The 16957-nt window shown below is 46.3% G+C and overlaps 1 protein-coding gene across 1 annotated transcript in view; it reads right to left on the reverse strand.

The window, feature by feature from the left end:
- PHLPP1 (PH domain and leucine rich repeat protein phosphatase 1) overlaps nt 1–16247 on the reverse strand; it is a 144106-nt gene extending 127859 nt beyond the window's left edge. Inside the window, 5 exon segments of the mRNA XM_063148178.1 lie at nt 7400–8765; nt 8768–8814; nt 8817–8864; nt 9029–9438; nt 16039–16247. Of these exon segments, the coding sequence (XP_063004248.1) occupies nt 7400–8765; nt 8768–8814; nt 8817–8864; nt 9029–9438; nt 16039–16247 (2080 nt within the window).
- Nucleotides 16248–16957: the final 710 nt, after the last annotated feature.

Here is a 16957-nt window from a genome sequence, read left to right on the forward strand (position 1 = left end):
TACGTACCATTCCCATTCTTTCACACATTACCCCATCCATGGGAGGAGAAAGCCCCAGCCATCAGACCCCGAGGTCAGGACTAGCTAACCACAGAAGCAAAAGGAATCCTGGTTGGGACAACTGCCACAAAGAACTTGGACTATCCACTTAGGTAACTAAATGATTTTATGTGACAGTGGCAGGGAGTACAGAGGGACCTGGTGACCACATCCATGGTGGGTAGCAGACAAGACCCCAAAGGGTGATTACTGACAGTGCCTCTTTTAAAAAAAACCAAACACCACCGTGGCTGTGACAGCACAAACACCACAGAAAACCAGTTCTACCATTCATTTTGCCGACCTGAAATCCTGAATGGAACTCGAGCAAAACGCACACACATCCCTCCATGATGGTACAACAGCTGCTGCATTCCAAACAGCAAGTAATGCTTTTTCTTGACATTCACGTTTACCATACAGCACACATATGATAAAAAGTAGACAAAGAGTTAAATAAAATATATCATAAATAACTATACTTAAGTTTTAAATCCTCAGATACCTAAGGTGATGTCAGTATGTAACAGCAATCAGTGGGAAAATGTTCAATTCAAATCTGCCATGAGTTATTTTTAGAAGGTGGTATCTATGTTAGGATACCATGGTGGATAAATGCCAGACTAATTGAAAAAAATAACTAATCTACAATGAATACAGGTTATTTTCTAGTGAAAAATGTACAGATTATTCTCACAAAAAAAGGCAACACTACAGCTAATTCAACTGTTCAGAAAAGCTATTTAAGGACAAAAGAATAAAAGTTGGCACTTTGGAATGAAGTACAAAAATTTTCTGCCAAACTTTATAGATCTTAACTACCACAAATCTATACACAATTCCGACACTACCACGCAGTTGTAATTTTAACAGGTTTCCAAACTCTCTGATGATTTTCATAAAAAAGATATCATTGTTTGGGTTTCTTTAAATGAGGTCCATTGTGCTCCTGCAATGTTTTTTAAATATCCTGTGAATGTCTTAGTGTTTCAGAATTCCTGTCTTAAAGACAAATATAGAAAAAGTTAAGACACATTTATTTCTCAGTGAGTTTAAAACATTTCAGGTGTTTATGAAGGTCGGTTGCATTTCTCCTAAACATTTCGGAGAAGTAAAAACTAAGTTGGAAATGTATGGCCAAGACAGTCAAGTTTACAAACCTGAAGATGTTTTGGTACACCACATGCTACCGTTTTTACTTGGGTTTTCCACACACAAACTGCAACTGACTTGAAGCATCAAAATCTATTCCATTTGAATACACACAGGAAATATTTTACCAACATACCCTCAAAGGTAACTACAGCTACAACTAATTCAGTTCTCTGGGTTAAAGATATAGTTATTACAGAGCTACTCCAGACAAACAGCTTCTCAGAGTGCAAATCCTCATTTGAGCAAAAGCTCTAAAATACAGCAATAAAACTGACTCAAGGAAGGCTGAAAACAAGTACATGAGGACTTTGATCTGAACTAAAATGCCAGTGCGCCCCATTCCACAAGCAGTGAAATAATGAAACACTGCAGACTAAGTCAAACTATCCTTGCTTTGCACAGATGGGCAGTCTTTGGTTTCTTTTTCTTTTCCTCCCCCTAAATTAACAAACTAATAGCTAAAATAGTTATTCAAAATGATCACCCCTTAAACACAGAGGGAAATGAAGCTGTAAGTATGTGAGGCATAAGCTCCCTCCAAATTAGAAAGCTGAGTACAAGAAGCAGGAGTCTTCAGGATTTCCATCTCTAAAGTTCTATGGAATTCTGTATGCATATATTTTTCAAATTGACCTGCTCAGGCAGGTTATCTTATACATGCCTGTCTTCTACAGGACCACTTAAATAACAAATAAATATCTCTTTATATTGTTTTATAAAGATTTTTTTAACTATCAAAGTAGGTTTTGGTAGTTAAGAAGCACACACCAGTTGCTAACACTGGATCGAATTAATCCTTTTTTTTCGTACTATTAGGTAGTACCTTCCCAAGAACCATGTAGTGCTTTAGATGCATAGCAATCTGTCAGTGTACTAATAGAACAGATGGATGCTTTAATTAGAGAAGGGCTCTTAGGTATATCAGCAATTCCATCATCAAGAGGATGTTTATACCATTAAAAAAAGGGGAGGGGGAGAATAATTGGTAAAAATTGCAACAATGACAGTATCAAAATACATTAAGAGAAAAGAAAGGAGAAAGAATGCCATGTTCTGTCCTGCAGCAGTGAAGAAATTCAGCTCCTGGATGTACCAAATTAGGTACTACATATTCAGTATATATAGTAACTGCTATGTACATCACACTAAAATCTCCCGTGTCGGTACTTAACACGTACTTAAGTTATGGATGCCAGCCAGGAGTACAACAGAATTTAAAAGTTGCAAAGACCATTGTACTTAACAGCTGTCACATACCAAAGCTCAGCTGTGGCTGCACCAGCATTCCAGCCTTATCTGCATGGCTCCTCCTTTGTAGGAGCCCAGAGCCCCCTGAAAGCTGCCTACCTCAGAGACCCCATTCCAACAGAAGATAAGCAAACGGCTATGCACAGGTGGAGCCAGCCAAAGGCAACGCAACCATTTTAAACTCTCCCGCAGAACAGGACTAGAAATGTCATTATCTTGGGACTGACATGGACCAAGCCCAGATTTAAACTGCTATGTAGCTGAAAAGTGAGTTTCCCAAAGAGGAAAATTTTAGGTATTACTTCTCTCTGCAGGACATGCCAACACATAAATGATTACAAGGTAAAGAATGTTCATCCGAGTCACGTTAGGAAGAAAAAAAAAATTAGGATCATAGCAGCCCTAGGCAGAGGTTGTTTTTCCTTTCAGTTTCAGACAAGTTCATGAAGACCTCTCCTGTCCAATCACACCTGCAAAAAGACATCCATTCACATTAATGTGAATTAATTCCTTTCATGTTAAAGATATGAGATGTCAGAACTATGTCAAGTGCTCCAAAAGCAGCTCTTTAGGGCACAGCTGCTCTCCCACACTCAATAATAAAAAGAGTGTCTCTGGCATGCTTCCCCCCCATAACGGCACTTAGTCACCTTAAATCGAGTTTATCAACGTATTAAATAGCTGAACTGAGTTATTCACCAAGTAGCATAAACAGCACCAGCAATTCAACACATTCCACGAAGCTCTGCACTGCCAGGCGTCTGGCACCTTCTAAACTAAGCATCTAAAACTGTGTTTCCATCCATCTAGCTGGAAGTCTCAGTATGACCCCAACTACAAGGTGTAGATATTTTAATAAAGGCAAGCAAACGCAATTGCTCAGAGCACTGCAACCGATCCTGACACAAGATCTTCCCCCTTTTTCTTTACTGGACAGAACAGCATCACTTATACCTCAAGACCAAGCTAAATTCATTTTTCTTCACAGCTTTCTAAAAGGCCACGTGAGCCAAAAGGATCTCTTCCCAAATAACATGTGACAGCCAGATGCAAAATTAACACCCTTAATTACAGCTGGCATTTCTTAGTATTCTGCCTATAGGCAGTCACCTACTGAAAAATTGATAGATTTGATGACACCGGCAGGTGCAGAAGCCCTATCTCACATCAGGGGGCAGAGAATTTAATGGTGGCCAAGTGCCAGAATCAGAAACATTACCTTTCAGCACTAAAACAAAAAAGCCTCAAACACGCATTGTACTGAACCAGTCTCCAAGACCAGGCTCATATTACTCATGCTTCTTGCCATGCAGAAGCTCCAGAACACAGCACTGCATATAATTCCATGCTTATTTTTGATCTAAAACAAATAAGCAGTTTTGCAGCTTTTAATGAGACTGTTGTATTAGTCTATTTTTCCTTCCACATGCAAATTATTGGGACGTCAAGGACACTGTGACAACAATTATTTTTACAAAGCAATACAGAATATTAGAACTTGTTTGCAAGAAGCCTTCTGGATCACAGCCACTCTTGAGGTTTTAGGAACAGTTTAGGAAGTCTGACCTAATCAGTCTCCCAGAGACAATATCGTGACTGTAACTGCACTATGGATTCTTACACAGTTCCAGAACTCAGTCACACAGTATCTCAGCAGAAAGCTATTTAACCATGTCCTTTTAAATAGAGATTAAGTATTTCAAACTTTGAGGACATTATCTTTTGTTAAGGTAGATTTCAACAAAGAGAAAAACTGACATGCCTGACCAATCACTAATACCCAGTTTTGCTCAAATTGATGTTACAAGTAAGATCAGCCCCTTAAAGCTGTAAGGGATTTTGTTTTAGCAGTGGTGTTACCCATTTAATGCTTAGGAGTCAAGACACTGATGAAGTCAACCACATTCACACTCTTAAGGAAGAAAATGAGAGGAGACACCAGAATAAACATGCACTAACCACATTCTGAAATAAACCAAGGCAATGTACAGGAAGCACTTTTACGTTCTTAGTGTCCCATTTTGAGGGTTTATAAAAGACCAGTTATTTCATTTACAGAATATTTGTGGACTGCTATTTATTAAGAAAACTGTTTTGTCATAGCAGAAAAATCTAATTCTCTGCAGTTTTCCTAGCAATAATTTTTTAATCTGTGTTTTCCAGATTCCACAACAGGAGAAATGACCAGCCTACAGCAATCACTACAACTATTTGCTGTATTGTCTTATGTGGAATCTGTAATGGTAAGTTTCAGTACAATCATCTTCCAGTCTTAAAACTGTCTCACCTCAGAAATTAAAAAAAAAAAACCAAAGTCATCACTTTGCTCTCTTCTTCTCTCCCTACTCCAGGGGGATTAGGTGAAAGAATTCCTTTTAGAAGCAATGCAATAAATCCAACCAAGGTTTGTATCATTTCACATAGTAAAGGACAAGTATCACCAAATCCTGCTGAGATAGCTTGCAGGAAATTACAGGGATAGAGATGCTAGTGCTTCTCTATCCATTGGGACAAGCCAGGCAACTTAAATCAACGAAGTCCTAGGCAAACAGGAAATCACTGTTTTAAAGCTTTCCTTAGGGTATGATTCTGGAGGATCATTTATTAAAAAGGTATTTCTCCTAAGCAAAACACTTAACTTTGGGGCCAAAAAAATCGCTCCCTTTTCCAGCGTAATTTGGTGTGTATTCTTTTTAAGTGTCTCTCCTTCCCTCCCTTTCATCTTGTCTGTATAAAATAAGGAAGCAGAGATAACTTGCCAAGACAGTTACATAAAATCAGTATAATTATGTGTCAGTAATATTTTCTTAGCTGTTTTTTGGCTGGCCTGGTACCTTAAATGCTGCAACCTTTCTGTTACAAGCACCTGATCACAGGTGTTTTAGATGTTGATCACAGATCTTCTCAAAGAGATAAGGATTTCAAAAAACGCAGCACTTTTGAAGTACAGAGGCATACTTGTTAGCATATGAACTTGCGTAAGAAATTTGCATTAATTTAATCCTATGTATGCTCACAGAAATATCCTTCTATCCAGTAGTTTTGTACAAGGAAGTCTAAAATGTACGAGCTACATTAGCAGTCAAGTTGAGACACTGAAATAAAACAAAGCTGGAACATCCTCATTTAGCATGTATAATTAATCATTTAATGCATTAAAACTACATGCAAACAGGCTTAACTGTGTGTAAGACTTCGCTGTGTTTCCTGATTGTGTTTTCTTTAGAACACATCCTGTTAGAAAAGGAGGCACACAGCTGTCCCAATTTAAAACATGTGTGTGCCTCCCCATTTAATGGTGGGGTGGGACTGGAAATAAAGGAAGTAACATCCCTCCCAGTATCACCTGCTGACTTCCATCCTCACGAGCAGGCGAAGAAACACAAAAGACCACAATCATGATCTGAAAAAAAAAGTATTTTAAGCTGCTTTCTAACCCCAATGCAGCTAACCTATTTCTGTCAATTCCTTTAACAAATGCTACTTTTGCACTCGTTATGCCACGGTCATTGTACAATCAGAAAAATCTGAAGAAAAGCTGAATTGACCACTTTCCACCACTCCCACATTCTCTTCTGAATAAAAAAGGGCACTTATCCAGCATACTGTGCTCCTTCCCACCCCACCATTACCGACTCCGTTTGACATTCAGGGGAATTCACTCGAGAAAAGAAGCTCTGTATTTTTCAAAGTTAAAGCACTGAATTCTCACGGTTCATTGAAGGACCATTCTGCTCAGCCAACCCAGCAAGGGGATGGATGGCATGTGCTACTTTGCTAGCATGACCTCCTCTTGGGATATCACATTTACCTGTTTCACGGGAAAACTGACAAGGTGTCTGAATGCACACTTGGACATTAAACAATGTCTTCGTTTTGAAGAGATGTACAGGATAGTTAAAACCCAAGAAGTTCCGAGATCACAGTAAGTCTTTTACACAAACCAACTCAACTGACACACAAGGTATTTTTAAACCTCCCTAAAACTGCAGAAGGTTGCATAATTACAACGTGGGAGCTAACTTTTCCACCCAACACTCTCCAAATTCTGTACTGTATGCTGTAACAGCAAAGCTGCATTACAAAGCTTCTCCCTTTCCATTAAGAAGGTTTTGACCACCCTGCTTCCAAAGACCATGACCTGCGCTTCCCTACTTCTCTCGCTTGCTGCCCTCAGTCTCTCAGTGAACTCCCACCACTCTAACGGGAAAAACTGATGCCAATAACGTAGAAAGCCAATCGCAGGATGTTGTTTGCAGGCATGCACCGCTCTCAGCTCAGGCAGCCACCGTACTGTGGTAACCTATTTCAGGAGCAAGAACTGCGGGCACTGCTCCTTTGGGAGCGAGCCGGCCGTGCCCTCGGCTGCGCCATGGGGCGTGCTCGGTGCTCCCCGGAGCGAGCACACAGCTCCACTAAACCGTGAGCCAGCTACCGGCATCCCGCAAACATGTGGAACGAACCTTCGACCTCCCGTGCCCGGCAGCGGCACCGATGCAATTCCTCGTCACTAGGGAAAGCAGTAGTAGATTAAGGCTGATTTAACCTCGAACGCTCAGTGCCGCTGCTGGGAACGGGAAAACAACACAAGCGCGACCTCCATTACCGAGGCGCTGAAAGAAGGGGAGGCAGCCCCGGGCACAGCGCTGGAGCAGCCTGAGCGCCGCTGACACCGCGGCTTCTCCCGGCAGCCGGCTCGGGGAGCGCTTCCCGCCGCCGCCGGGGACCTCCCGGCACGGCCCCTCCCAGGCGCGGCGCGGAGACACCCGCGGGCCGCCTTCCCCGTGACAGGGGACGGCCCCGGGCCACCTTCCCCGTGACAGGGGACGGCCCGGCGGAGGAGCAGCGCCCAGCCGCCCGCACGCCCTCCGCTCACCCCGGCGCCCGCCGCGCCATCAGCCGGGGCAGTGGGCGCGGCTCCCCCCCTTCCCCACGGTCGCCCCCCAGCCCCGCTCACCGGCGTAGAAGCGGATGAGGCAGCCGGTCTCCGAGTCCATGCCCTCCTCCTGCACTCGCCACAGGTCCCGGAAGCCCAGCTGGGAGAGGTAGTCGTTCTGGATCTGCAGCGGCTTCTCGTGGGCCTCCAGCCGCCGGCTGGTCTCCCCGTGCAGCTGTACATACAGGGCGGGCGGCCCCGCTGGCTGCTCCCGCCCGCCGGCCGCGCCCGCCGGCACCCCCACTGCCCGCCCTGGGGGCAGCTCCCCCGGGCAGGGGGGGCCCCGGCCCGGCCCCGCACCTGCTTCTTCCACCCCGTCGGGGGGCGCCGGCTCCACCTCCAGCTCGTCCGAAGAGGACGAGCCACCGCCGCCGCCGCTGCTGTAGGGGTCCAGCCGGTCGGAGACGCTCTCGGCGCTGGGGCTGAAGCTCTCGGTGTCGGAGCCGGCCGGCCCCAGCTCCCCCAGCAGGGAGGGGCAAGACAGCGGCGGCCCGGCAAGGTACAGTTCGGCCGGCGGTGCCCCGGGGCTCAAGTCGGAGGGCGCCGGGCTCGGCCGGCCGCCGGCCAAGTCGCTCTCCTCGGCGCCGCTGCACAGCGGCAGGCGGTCGGGCCGCGCCGCTTCCCCGCAGCCTCCTCCGGACAGCCCGCTCCGCATCCCCCGCCGGCTCCTGGGCTTCTCGTCCGGCTGCGGCCGCAGCCCCTCGGCCGCGGGCTCGGGCGGCGCCTCGGCGGGGCCCGCCGGCGGCTCGGGCGGGGGTTGCGGCGGCGGCGCGCCCGCCTTGCCCAGCACTCGCACCACGCTGCTGCCGCCCCGGTGGCCGAGCTGCTGCAGCCGGGCGGCCACCTCGGCCGCCGTGGTCTCCAGGGTGCAGAGCACCGGGCGCAGGTAGCAGTTCATGTGCCGCTCGTAGACGTGGACGCAGCCCCGCTGCAGGTCCCGCCGCACCCAGTCCCGCTCCGGGGGCTGCAGGGGCTGCAGCTGCCGGGGCGGCTTCAGCAGCAGCAGCGCCTTCCTGTCCAAGCTGCGGGTGCCCAGCGAGGGGGCCGGGGCGCCTCCGGCAGAGGGGGAGGCGGCGGAGAGGTTCCTCTTCAACCTCCCCCGCCGCAGGAGCAGGGAGTTAGCGCTGCCGGCCCCGCCGGGGGCCGCCGGAGTCCCGCTGGCCGCCAGTGCCGCGGGAGGAGCGAAGCCGCCTGCTCCCCCTCGCCTCCGCCGCGGGCCGCCGGCTGCTTTGCCGTCCAGCTGCCCGCCGCCGCCCGACGGCTCCGCGCCGCTCTCCGCCTGACGACTCCTGCCCGGGGAGCCGCTCTCCGGGTCTCCCCGCCCGCTTCCCGCCGCCGGGGCTTCTGCCGCTCGCTGCTGCGCGGGCTCCATCGCCGCGGGGCCGGGGATGCCGCCGCCGCCGCCGCCCTGCTGGGAGCGCCGCTCGGCGCGGCGCGGGGGGGCCGAGCGGAGCGCGGCGCCGCGTCCCGGGGGTGGGGGGCGATTACGTAGCAGCCGCGGGAAGCATTCCGCCGGTGCCTGGCTCAGTCCCGCTGCCCGGCTGTCGCCAGCGCCATTAGGGAGGGAGGCAGGCGGGCGAGGAGCGAGCGATCCCGCCGCCGTCCGCCGCTCCCCGCGCGCGCGCGGCTCATGAATATTAACCAGCCCACGGGGAGCGAGGGAGGCTCGCGAGGCTGACGCCACCGCTCGCGCGGCGGGGCGGGGCCTCGCCGATAAACACAGCGTGACTCCCAGCCGGCCGCTGCGCGGGGGCCGCTGGGAGCTGTAGTCCCGCGGCGGCCGCAAGTCCCGGCAGTCCCGCGGCTTCCCGGGGGCCGCGCAGGCTCCGGGCGAGAGGCCGCGGCTCACCGGCGGTGTCGGCGCTCCCTCACGGCGCGGGGCTGAATCCGTGTTAAAATAATTCCAGGACTTTGTCCCGCGCTCCGTGTTCCTTGGGTCTGGTCGGCGGCTCTGGCAGGTCCAGTGAGCGCGCTCGCCCCGCTCTGCCCAGCCCGGCGCGTTCTCCCCGTTGGCTGCCTCGGCGCAGAGCCCGAGCGCTGAGCCCAGGCAGTCTTCCCCTCTGAAAAGGGAGATGGTTTTTCCAGATCCAAGATGGAGAGAGACATGGAAATGTGGGTGGAAGCATGTATCTTTATATGCACGCACGTACCGTAAGAAGGGCTGCTTTGTGAGTAGGCACAGAGAAGGAAGGTTTCAGTGCCATTAGTCTGTCATTGTATTTCAGGGACTAAACTTACCTCAGATACCTACTTGTAGAAGGTCGCTGAGAAGTAGCCATTAATTAGAAACATTTTTTTAGAAAAAACATGTCCCATGATTTAAAACAAATCACTGAAAAGGAAAATCAGACACATTCAGTTAGCAGTGTAAACATGTCAGGTTTTATACTGCAGGTACACCATACTGTGGAATTCAGAGAAATCTCTTATGCTCATGGACATGTTTTAGCTGAGTAATGCCGGCTGGATGGGGCTGTAACTGCCTGAGATCTCTCCTTTTTAATACCTTTTGTAAAATCACAGCGAAGCATCTTGCCAGATACTCATGAAAAACGCAATAGACTGCAATAAATTTGGAGTTCTGGGCAATTGACCAGTTACGTCAATATCAGGGGAGATAAATCATCACTAAGCATCCTGAGATAAACTCTTAGCGAAACATTATTTTTAGCTGATCAGTCTTTTAGTGCACGTGTAATATATGAACCCCAAAATAAACCAGAACCGTAAGAAAATTAAGGTTTCCCTCTCCTAATAAAACATTTCTCTACACTTCCACATTAATGTGTTCATACTACAGAGAAGCAGATTAAACAGGGCACAGCAAAGAACTTACAATGGAATCATGTATCTGCCTTTTAAAAGTGTTTTTAACAACAAAGCTGATGTTTACTGTGTGTGAAAACCACCCACTTTCTGAACAGAACAATCTAAAAATTAACTGTTCTGATTGGGAAGTTCATGCAGAGCTGTATCTAGAGCTGCAATCATCAGCAGGAGCTTCTTTGGAATTCAAGAGCACAAACTGACAGAAGATGACGGCAGCACTTGGCCATTAAAGACTTAAACTGGTGCCCAAAACCTCCTCTGGCAGTGGCAACACTCAGCAGAAGTCAGAACTGAGTAGATGAGCTCTGGTTCTGGCTGTTTGACATATTCTGATTTATTTCTACTGCTTTGCACCACCCTTTTGCCACCTACTTCACAGAGGTTACAGCAGGTCCCCCTGATTTAAATGTGTGAGAGAAATGTTCTACATGCAAAAACACACACACACAAGACATACACACTCAGAAGGAGACAGCAAGCTCTAGGGACATTATTGTTAATGATGATACTTGAAATGTTTCTAGCAAAGAGTTTCCAGCCCTTCTCTTCTTTAGTGGGAGTGGCAAGAGGTAAGATCTACCTTTCTCAACTGTTCAAATATCTGAATGCTCATCCACACAGGAAAAGTCCAGAACACAGAACCAAAGAGACGTCTCCTGGGGCTTCCAGTTTTCTCCCTTATGGCTGAAGATGTCACATCCTACATGTTAGTGAGGTCCCCCTAACACAGCAGATATACAAGCTGAGCATCAGTTTGAACTGAGCTCAGCTGATTTGTCCTCTGCCCTAACTGGAAGACTGTCCAAGGGCCATCCTGTCCTCCCTGTTGGGACATTCCTCTCAATTTTCAGCCTGAATTTTACACTTGGATAGTCTATGCACACTTGCTCACATGCCAGCATTGCATTGCCCTTTGACTCAAATAGCTGTGGGCTTGGGGGTTTTTTTGCTCCAGAGCCTTTACCCCAAGGTGCTTAGGAGCAGCAACAATATTCCCTGGCAGGCTTTGTTTTCTCTCTTGGGTAGACTTAAACACAGTCTTGTTGTGTCCTCTGAGGAGATAAATCCCACTGTGTAGGAACACGCAGTTAAGGTCATTTGGCCAGCCTTGGGCCCGATCCTCCCCGGGGTGGATGGTACGGCCACAGCTCTGGATTTTCCCCGCGAGCCCGCACGGGGCAGCCGCCGTCTGCGATGGAGCTCGGAGGAGTGGCCGGGGACTGAGCTGACCCCGCTCTCCCTCCTGCCAGGCTAACTCACCGCTGCCAGCAGCCCTACTCATGAGTGGCTTTATGCAATTAAAGCACAAAGTAGCTGTTCTAAAGTCCAGAGGGAGTGGGGAAGTTGTTGGGTTTATCTCTGCCCCATGACGTTTGTTCAGGAGCAGAGGGCTGCTGTGAGGCTCCTGGCATCCTATGAGCCCTGAACTGAGCTGTGAGAAGAAAAGAGAGCATGGGGTTGATTTTCACACTTTGCTCAATATGAAGGAGACAGTTTCTGTAGTGGCCTAGCACCTCCAAATGTTAGCAGTACCCAGACTGATTATTTTTGCATTGTGCAAGGAAGTGTGCTTGAAATCTCTAAGTATATGCATATTTAAATTGAATTCTCCAGCTTATGAGAAAGCTCTGCTATTTTCCATTTCCTGGTATCTCATATATACTCTTAAACTCTACTGAAATTGTGAATTTTGATAGGGATTAACTGGTGTTGTCAGACATGGGAATGGAGTTTGTGAAATTGATGTTTGACAGGAGGAAGTGGAAGGGTGAAATACACATTCCCTTTTCTGAAGTTGGATTGATGGCAGCTGTTTGGGAGACAGGTAAAATGAAACAGGGTGGTTTGCAATCTGCAATTTTCTGACCAGACTCAGGCGATCTTGAGGAGGAGTTTTCTGAGTACAGGAGTTGGCAACAAAAAATGAGCGAATAAAAAAGTAATTTATCCGAGATTACTATAAATTACTCCAAACCAAAACTTTTTATACTGAATGAACAAATTATACACTCTCACACATAAGTTCAAGAAAATGCCAGAAGGTCTTGAAACCACAAGAAGACTTTTGAGGACAGTTTTGTGTCCAGAGTTACCAGACCTTATCTGAAATCCTCACAGAGGCTGGAGCTGTTGTGATCTTCACTGTCTACGTTTGTGCTGCTGCTACAGCAGGAGGCATCAGGCTGCACGCACAGCCCTGGAGCTGACTGAGGAACTGCAGTGGTGCTTGGAGTGTGTTAATTCCTGCTCAGCCTCTTCTGAAATCTGCCTCCCCCCGTTCTCACAGATTCCTTTAAAGCCCTCAGGGATACACTGTGCTGTTATTAGATGTTTCTGCAAGGGAAGGGACAGATTATGGGCATCAGCTGATGTCTGTGGTTTTCCTTACTCTTTCATTATGAATGTAGAAGAAAGGACCAGGTCCAGCTTTGATTCATATTGCTGCTGGTTCTGTTCCTTTCTCTTCTTTGTTAGGATTATACCCCTTCATTTCTGGTAACATCTTTGTTTAGCTATAGTTAATAATTATAGTGATAGACAATTCAATGATGGCTTATTTGTTCTGTCTAATTTTTCAGAAATGTCTGCTGCAGTGGGATAGTAAACAGCTTTTGTAGGCTCAGTTTTACCATGAACTATACTCAAAGGGATTCGTTTTAGTTATATCAAATACACAGTGAATACCCAGTTTCAGTTTTGTTTTCAAAGATATCACTGCAAAATAATATGCTATCATTAAATAGAAATTGCTTAATCCCCAGTCCTCGACTACAGAAAAATTGACTGACAAGTCAGTTCTGGATCAGAAGCTGAGTGCTGAGAAATGCTAGTGTGGGAAAGATGATATTTATACTTTCTCTGCTATAAGTCATCTTCAGTGATGCTGCTAAATGTTCATTTGTGTTTCAAAAAGGTATGAATCACTTTAGTGATTCCAGTTAACGTGTGAAGGTGGAAAGGGAGCTTAGAAAGAAAGAATTTAATGTCCTTCAACCCTGCAGAGTGTTAGGGAGCTTACTCAGCTCTCTTCTTTAGTAGTCTGTTTTTGTAGTAAGGGAGGATTTTTCTACAGATGACAAAGCAAGAGACTTATTTCAATGTCAAAATGCTGAAACAAAAGACATTTGCCACTGTATGTGTAATTCAGAGACCAGGAGATGGATGAGCAAAGGGACCATTTCAAACTAAACAATGTAGTAAGAATAACCTTCTTTCTAAAGAGAAATTGAATATTGTCATATGGAAACTGTTCTCAAAATAATAATTTATCAGTAGGGATTAATGGCATTTTTCAAAATGCTAGGTATGCACCTGTAGCCCTCATTCATATTTGCAATTGCCACAGCTATAGGAACCAACTGGATATACAGATAACAAGGAACTGAAATTTTATGCTGATTGCTGCTCCAGCTGTGAACTTGAGCACAGTAGTGTGTGTATATTCCATGCAGTTGTGCTCATCTTGGCATGTAGGGCCTTCAGGGTAGTAAGGCATTTAAGGTGGTGCTAATTCAGGGAAATGTTTACTTTTAAAAGTGTTCTTATATTGAGGATATGATTAAGAACTATTCTTGAACAGGGAGTTTCCATTATTCAATGCCTGAAATATAATTTAGAGGCTGTAAGTGATCTTACAGTTGCCTTTTTGCTTAAACATTCAGTAACACTGGATTCTTATGACCCAGGAAGTTATTTGTACCTACAACTCCCTAAATAGTTTTCAGCAAGGTTTGATCTATGTTTCTGATTCCAAAACCACTTCCATACAAGTAATATCAACACTACTACATGTTCTTCAGCAGTGCACTTGAAAGCATATCAGAAACGAGAGCAAGTGTAAATATTTTCATAATACAGAGAGCGGAGAAAAGAGGCAAGGACCTTCTTGGCTGTACATTAGACTTCTCTAAAGGTGATAGACACAAATCAGGTCCCCATGTTCTGAAAGTGAAGTGCCAGGCTTTGAAACTTCCTTCTTGGTAAGCTGGAGTCCTGTCCCAGCTCCCTCTGGGCAGAATCCAGCTGGGATGTTGTTCAAGTGATGGTGATTCTCACTTGCAGTACTTGGCCACTTGAATTTCAGTTTCTTGTAGAGGTAACCTGTATTGCTTTCAGCAAGGCAGGGTTTTCCTAAGCCAGCAGCAGCAGTGTGGTGTGGAGATCCTTTGATTACACAAATGGTTCCCGTTGTGACATGCACAGGCTGGGCTCTGTTAGCATTGCAGTTAAACAGTCATGAGGTGCAGCCTCCTTAGCAAATTTTGGAATCTCTTCTGCAGCACAAACCTCTTGCTTCCATCACATGAAGAAAGAAAGGAAACAGCAGCACCTCTGCTGCAGTTCAAGGCGATGAGCAGCTGATCATGAGTTAACTCTACAGCTGAAAGCCACATGCAGAGGGACAAACATGATGAAAAGAACTCCAGCTTTATACCTGGATTGATTACAGGTCTATGTTATACATTCTAGTGTTATATTAAATACTATGTTAAAATTAAACCAGTATTTTACAAATTTTGTATTTAATTTGTGTTGATACTATTTGCAAAGCCAGACTTTGTAATTGCCAGTAGACTCAGCAACACCATACACTAATCCTCTTACTGTGTCTTCAACTCTTCCATTTTAAGCTATTTGTTTTGTTTGTTGCTTTTTTAAAGAAAAAGAGCTTTGCTGCCTGTTAGATATTAATGCACTAAAAGATTCTCTTCCAGAACTTTATAAATCCTTCCTTGTAATTATTTCTTTTTATCTTTCTTCCTCATATGGCGTCTTAAGCCCTTTTTGTTTCAGAGCTCTACAACTCCTCAAGGTACTGATAGAGATGGATTAATGGGGATTCATTAAGCTGCAGCCAACACAGTGACTCGAATGTGATGGTTTTACATAATGCCCTAAATAGCATGACTGGCGCATTTGAAGTGACCCAAGAGATTCCAACATTTTTGGTATCAGCTTTTCACGAGGTTAGTCATCTCCTATTAATTCCCTTGTAAATATCTTGGAGGAAGGTTACTGTCTGTTGTTTAAAGGCTGTGCATAAAGGCCTTTCATGTGAGACTGGGGATATGTTTCTGCCATACAGCAGGTTTGGCAACAAAGTTGGCTTAGAAAGGTCATGCCCCTACTCACTTGTCTTTGCCTCTTCTGCGTGGTGTGTTGCCACTCTGGTGTGCCAGGATGAGGGGAGCAGCACTGCCAGCAGGAAAACGGGAATGTTCTGCATTAAAGCAAATTGTGCCTGAAGAATCTCAGGTATCTCTTTAATACCGTAAGGATCTATTACATAAATGCAAGTTATTTATTTGTGAATGTCATAAGCACTGAAGTGAGACTAGCCCAGGGGAAGCTAAACCCTCAAAAAATGTGTTAGTCATGATTTATCCTAGTACAGAGTGCTATCAACAGCTGCATCTACAGTACTTTACTTGAAGTATAAACATAGATGCACATTATGTCCTTTGAAGCAGCCTTTTTAAATTTATTTCTTCAACACCAAAGGTGTCTCTTGTTAAGAGTAAACACAGAAATCCTCCAAGGAAATTTACAAAATAAAGCCTTAGACGATTAAAATATTGGCAGGATCAACTTAGAAGTTAATACTAAAATAGCTCGCTGTCACTTCTGTGGCTCCCCAGGCACCCCTCTCAGAAGGGCTTTCAGGAAAGCTGTAGGGAACATATCGAGCTTTGATGAAAATGACCATAAATCTAGGAGAGTAGGGTTTTTTTCTTCCTTAGCTATTCTAGTGACAAAATGCCCATTGACTCGTGGGCTGGCAGCCATGAACTTGTGTGCAGAATGGCTCTCATGTGCCGTGCCAGCTGCACATGGATGTGGCTACCAGAGGTGCCTTGGCCTCAGAGCTCCGCCCTCCCTTGCCGGGCTCAGCCACCCCAGCGATGACTGCGCGGTCATAGGGCTGTGACACGCCGTTGTGTGAGACTGAGAGAGCTCTGCAATACACTGGAACGATGGGAATGGGCTCGGTATTCATGGGCGAGGCTAAACTGAACTTCCAGGAAAACGAGTCTGTCATTTCACCGACAGATCATGTGGCTCCCTGTGCAGCAACCCACAGTGGGGGTCACTGCGGTGCCCTGCTCTGTGCTGTCAGTCTGTGCAGAAGCTGGCCTGGTACAGTCAGGAAGGGAAGCTATAGGAAAGGGACAACAGCTAATATTTTAGGATCCAGGTTTGACTGAGGTGAAAGCATGCATTGTTAGCTTTGCAGATGTTGGTCAGGATACACCAAACTACAGTCATGTATATATAAATGGCATCCAAACTCTTTCAGCAGCAGCATCATCCCGCTTTTGGCTTTCTAAAGGTGTCCTTTGTTGCTTTCTAAGTGCCAAGAACAGATCTGAATGCTCTGTGAGACTTCACCTGTTATGGTCAGAGCAAGGGTAAAAAGCAGGTTCTCCAAACTGATGTGAATTCTCATTGCTGGAGTAGAATGAGCTCTTCATTTTCCCAAAAGGATACATGCCCAGGCACTGTCACTGGTAGCATGTTCTCCAAGATATTTAATGCCTGTGACCTAAGCACCCTGCAGATCAAGACATGCCTTGGAGTTGAATTTTCATCAGCCTCTTCATAGGACAGGCAGTGAAGCCATTGTGAAAACCCATTGGTGGCCCCCACGCAGTTGGGAAATGCTGTGATTGAAAGTCAGCCAGATTTTTAGGAATATTGTTTCTGCCAACAGGTACTGATAACCTGCTTTCATAATAATAGCACAAACTT

This window comes from Melospiza melodia, chromosome 1, assembly GCF_035770615.1.
Source record: "Melospiza melodia melodia isolate bMelMel2 chromosome 1, bMelMel2.pri, whole genome shotgun sequence".
Classification (NCBI taxonomy): domain Eukaryota; kingdom Metazoa; phylum Chordata; class Aves; order Passeriformes; family Passerellidae; genus Melospiza; species Melospiza melodia.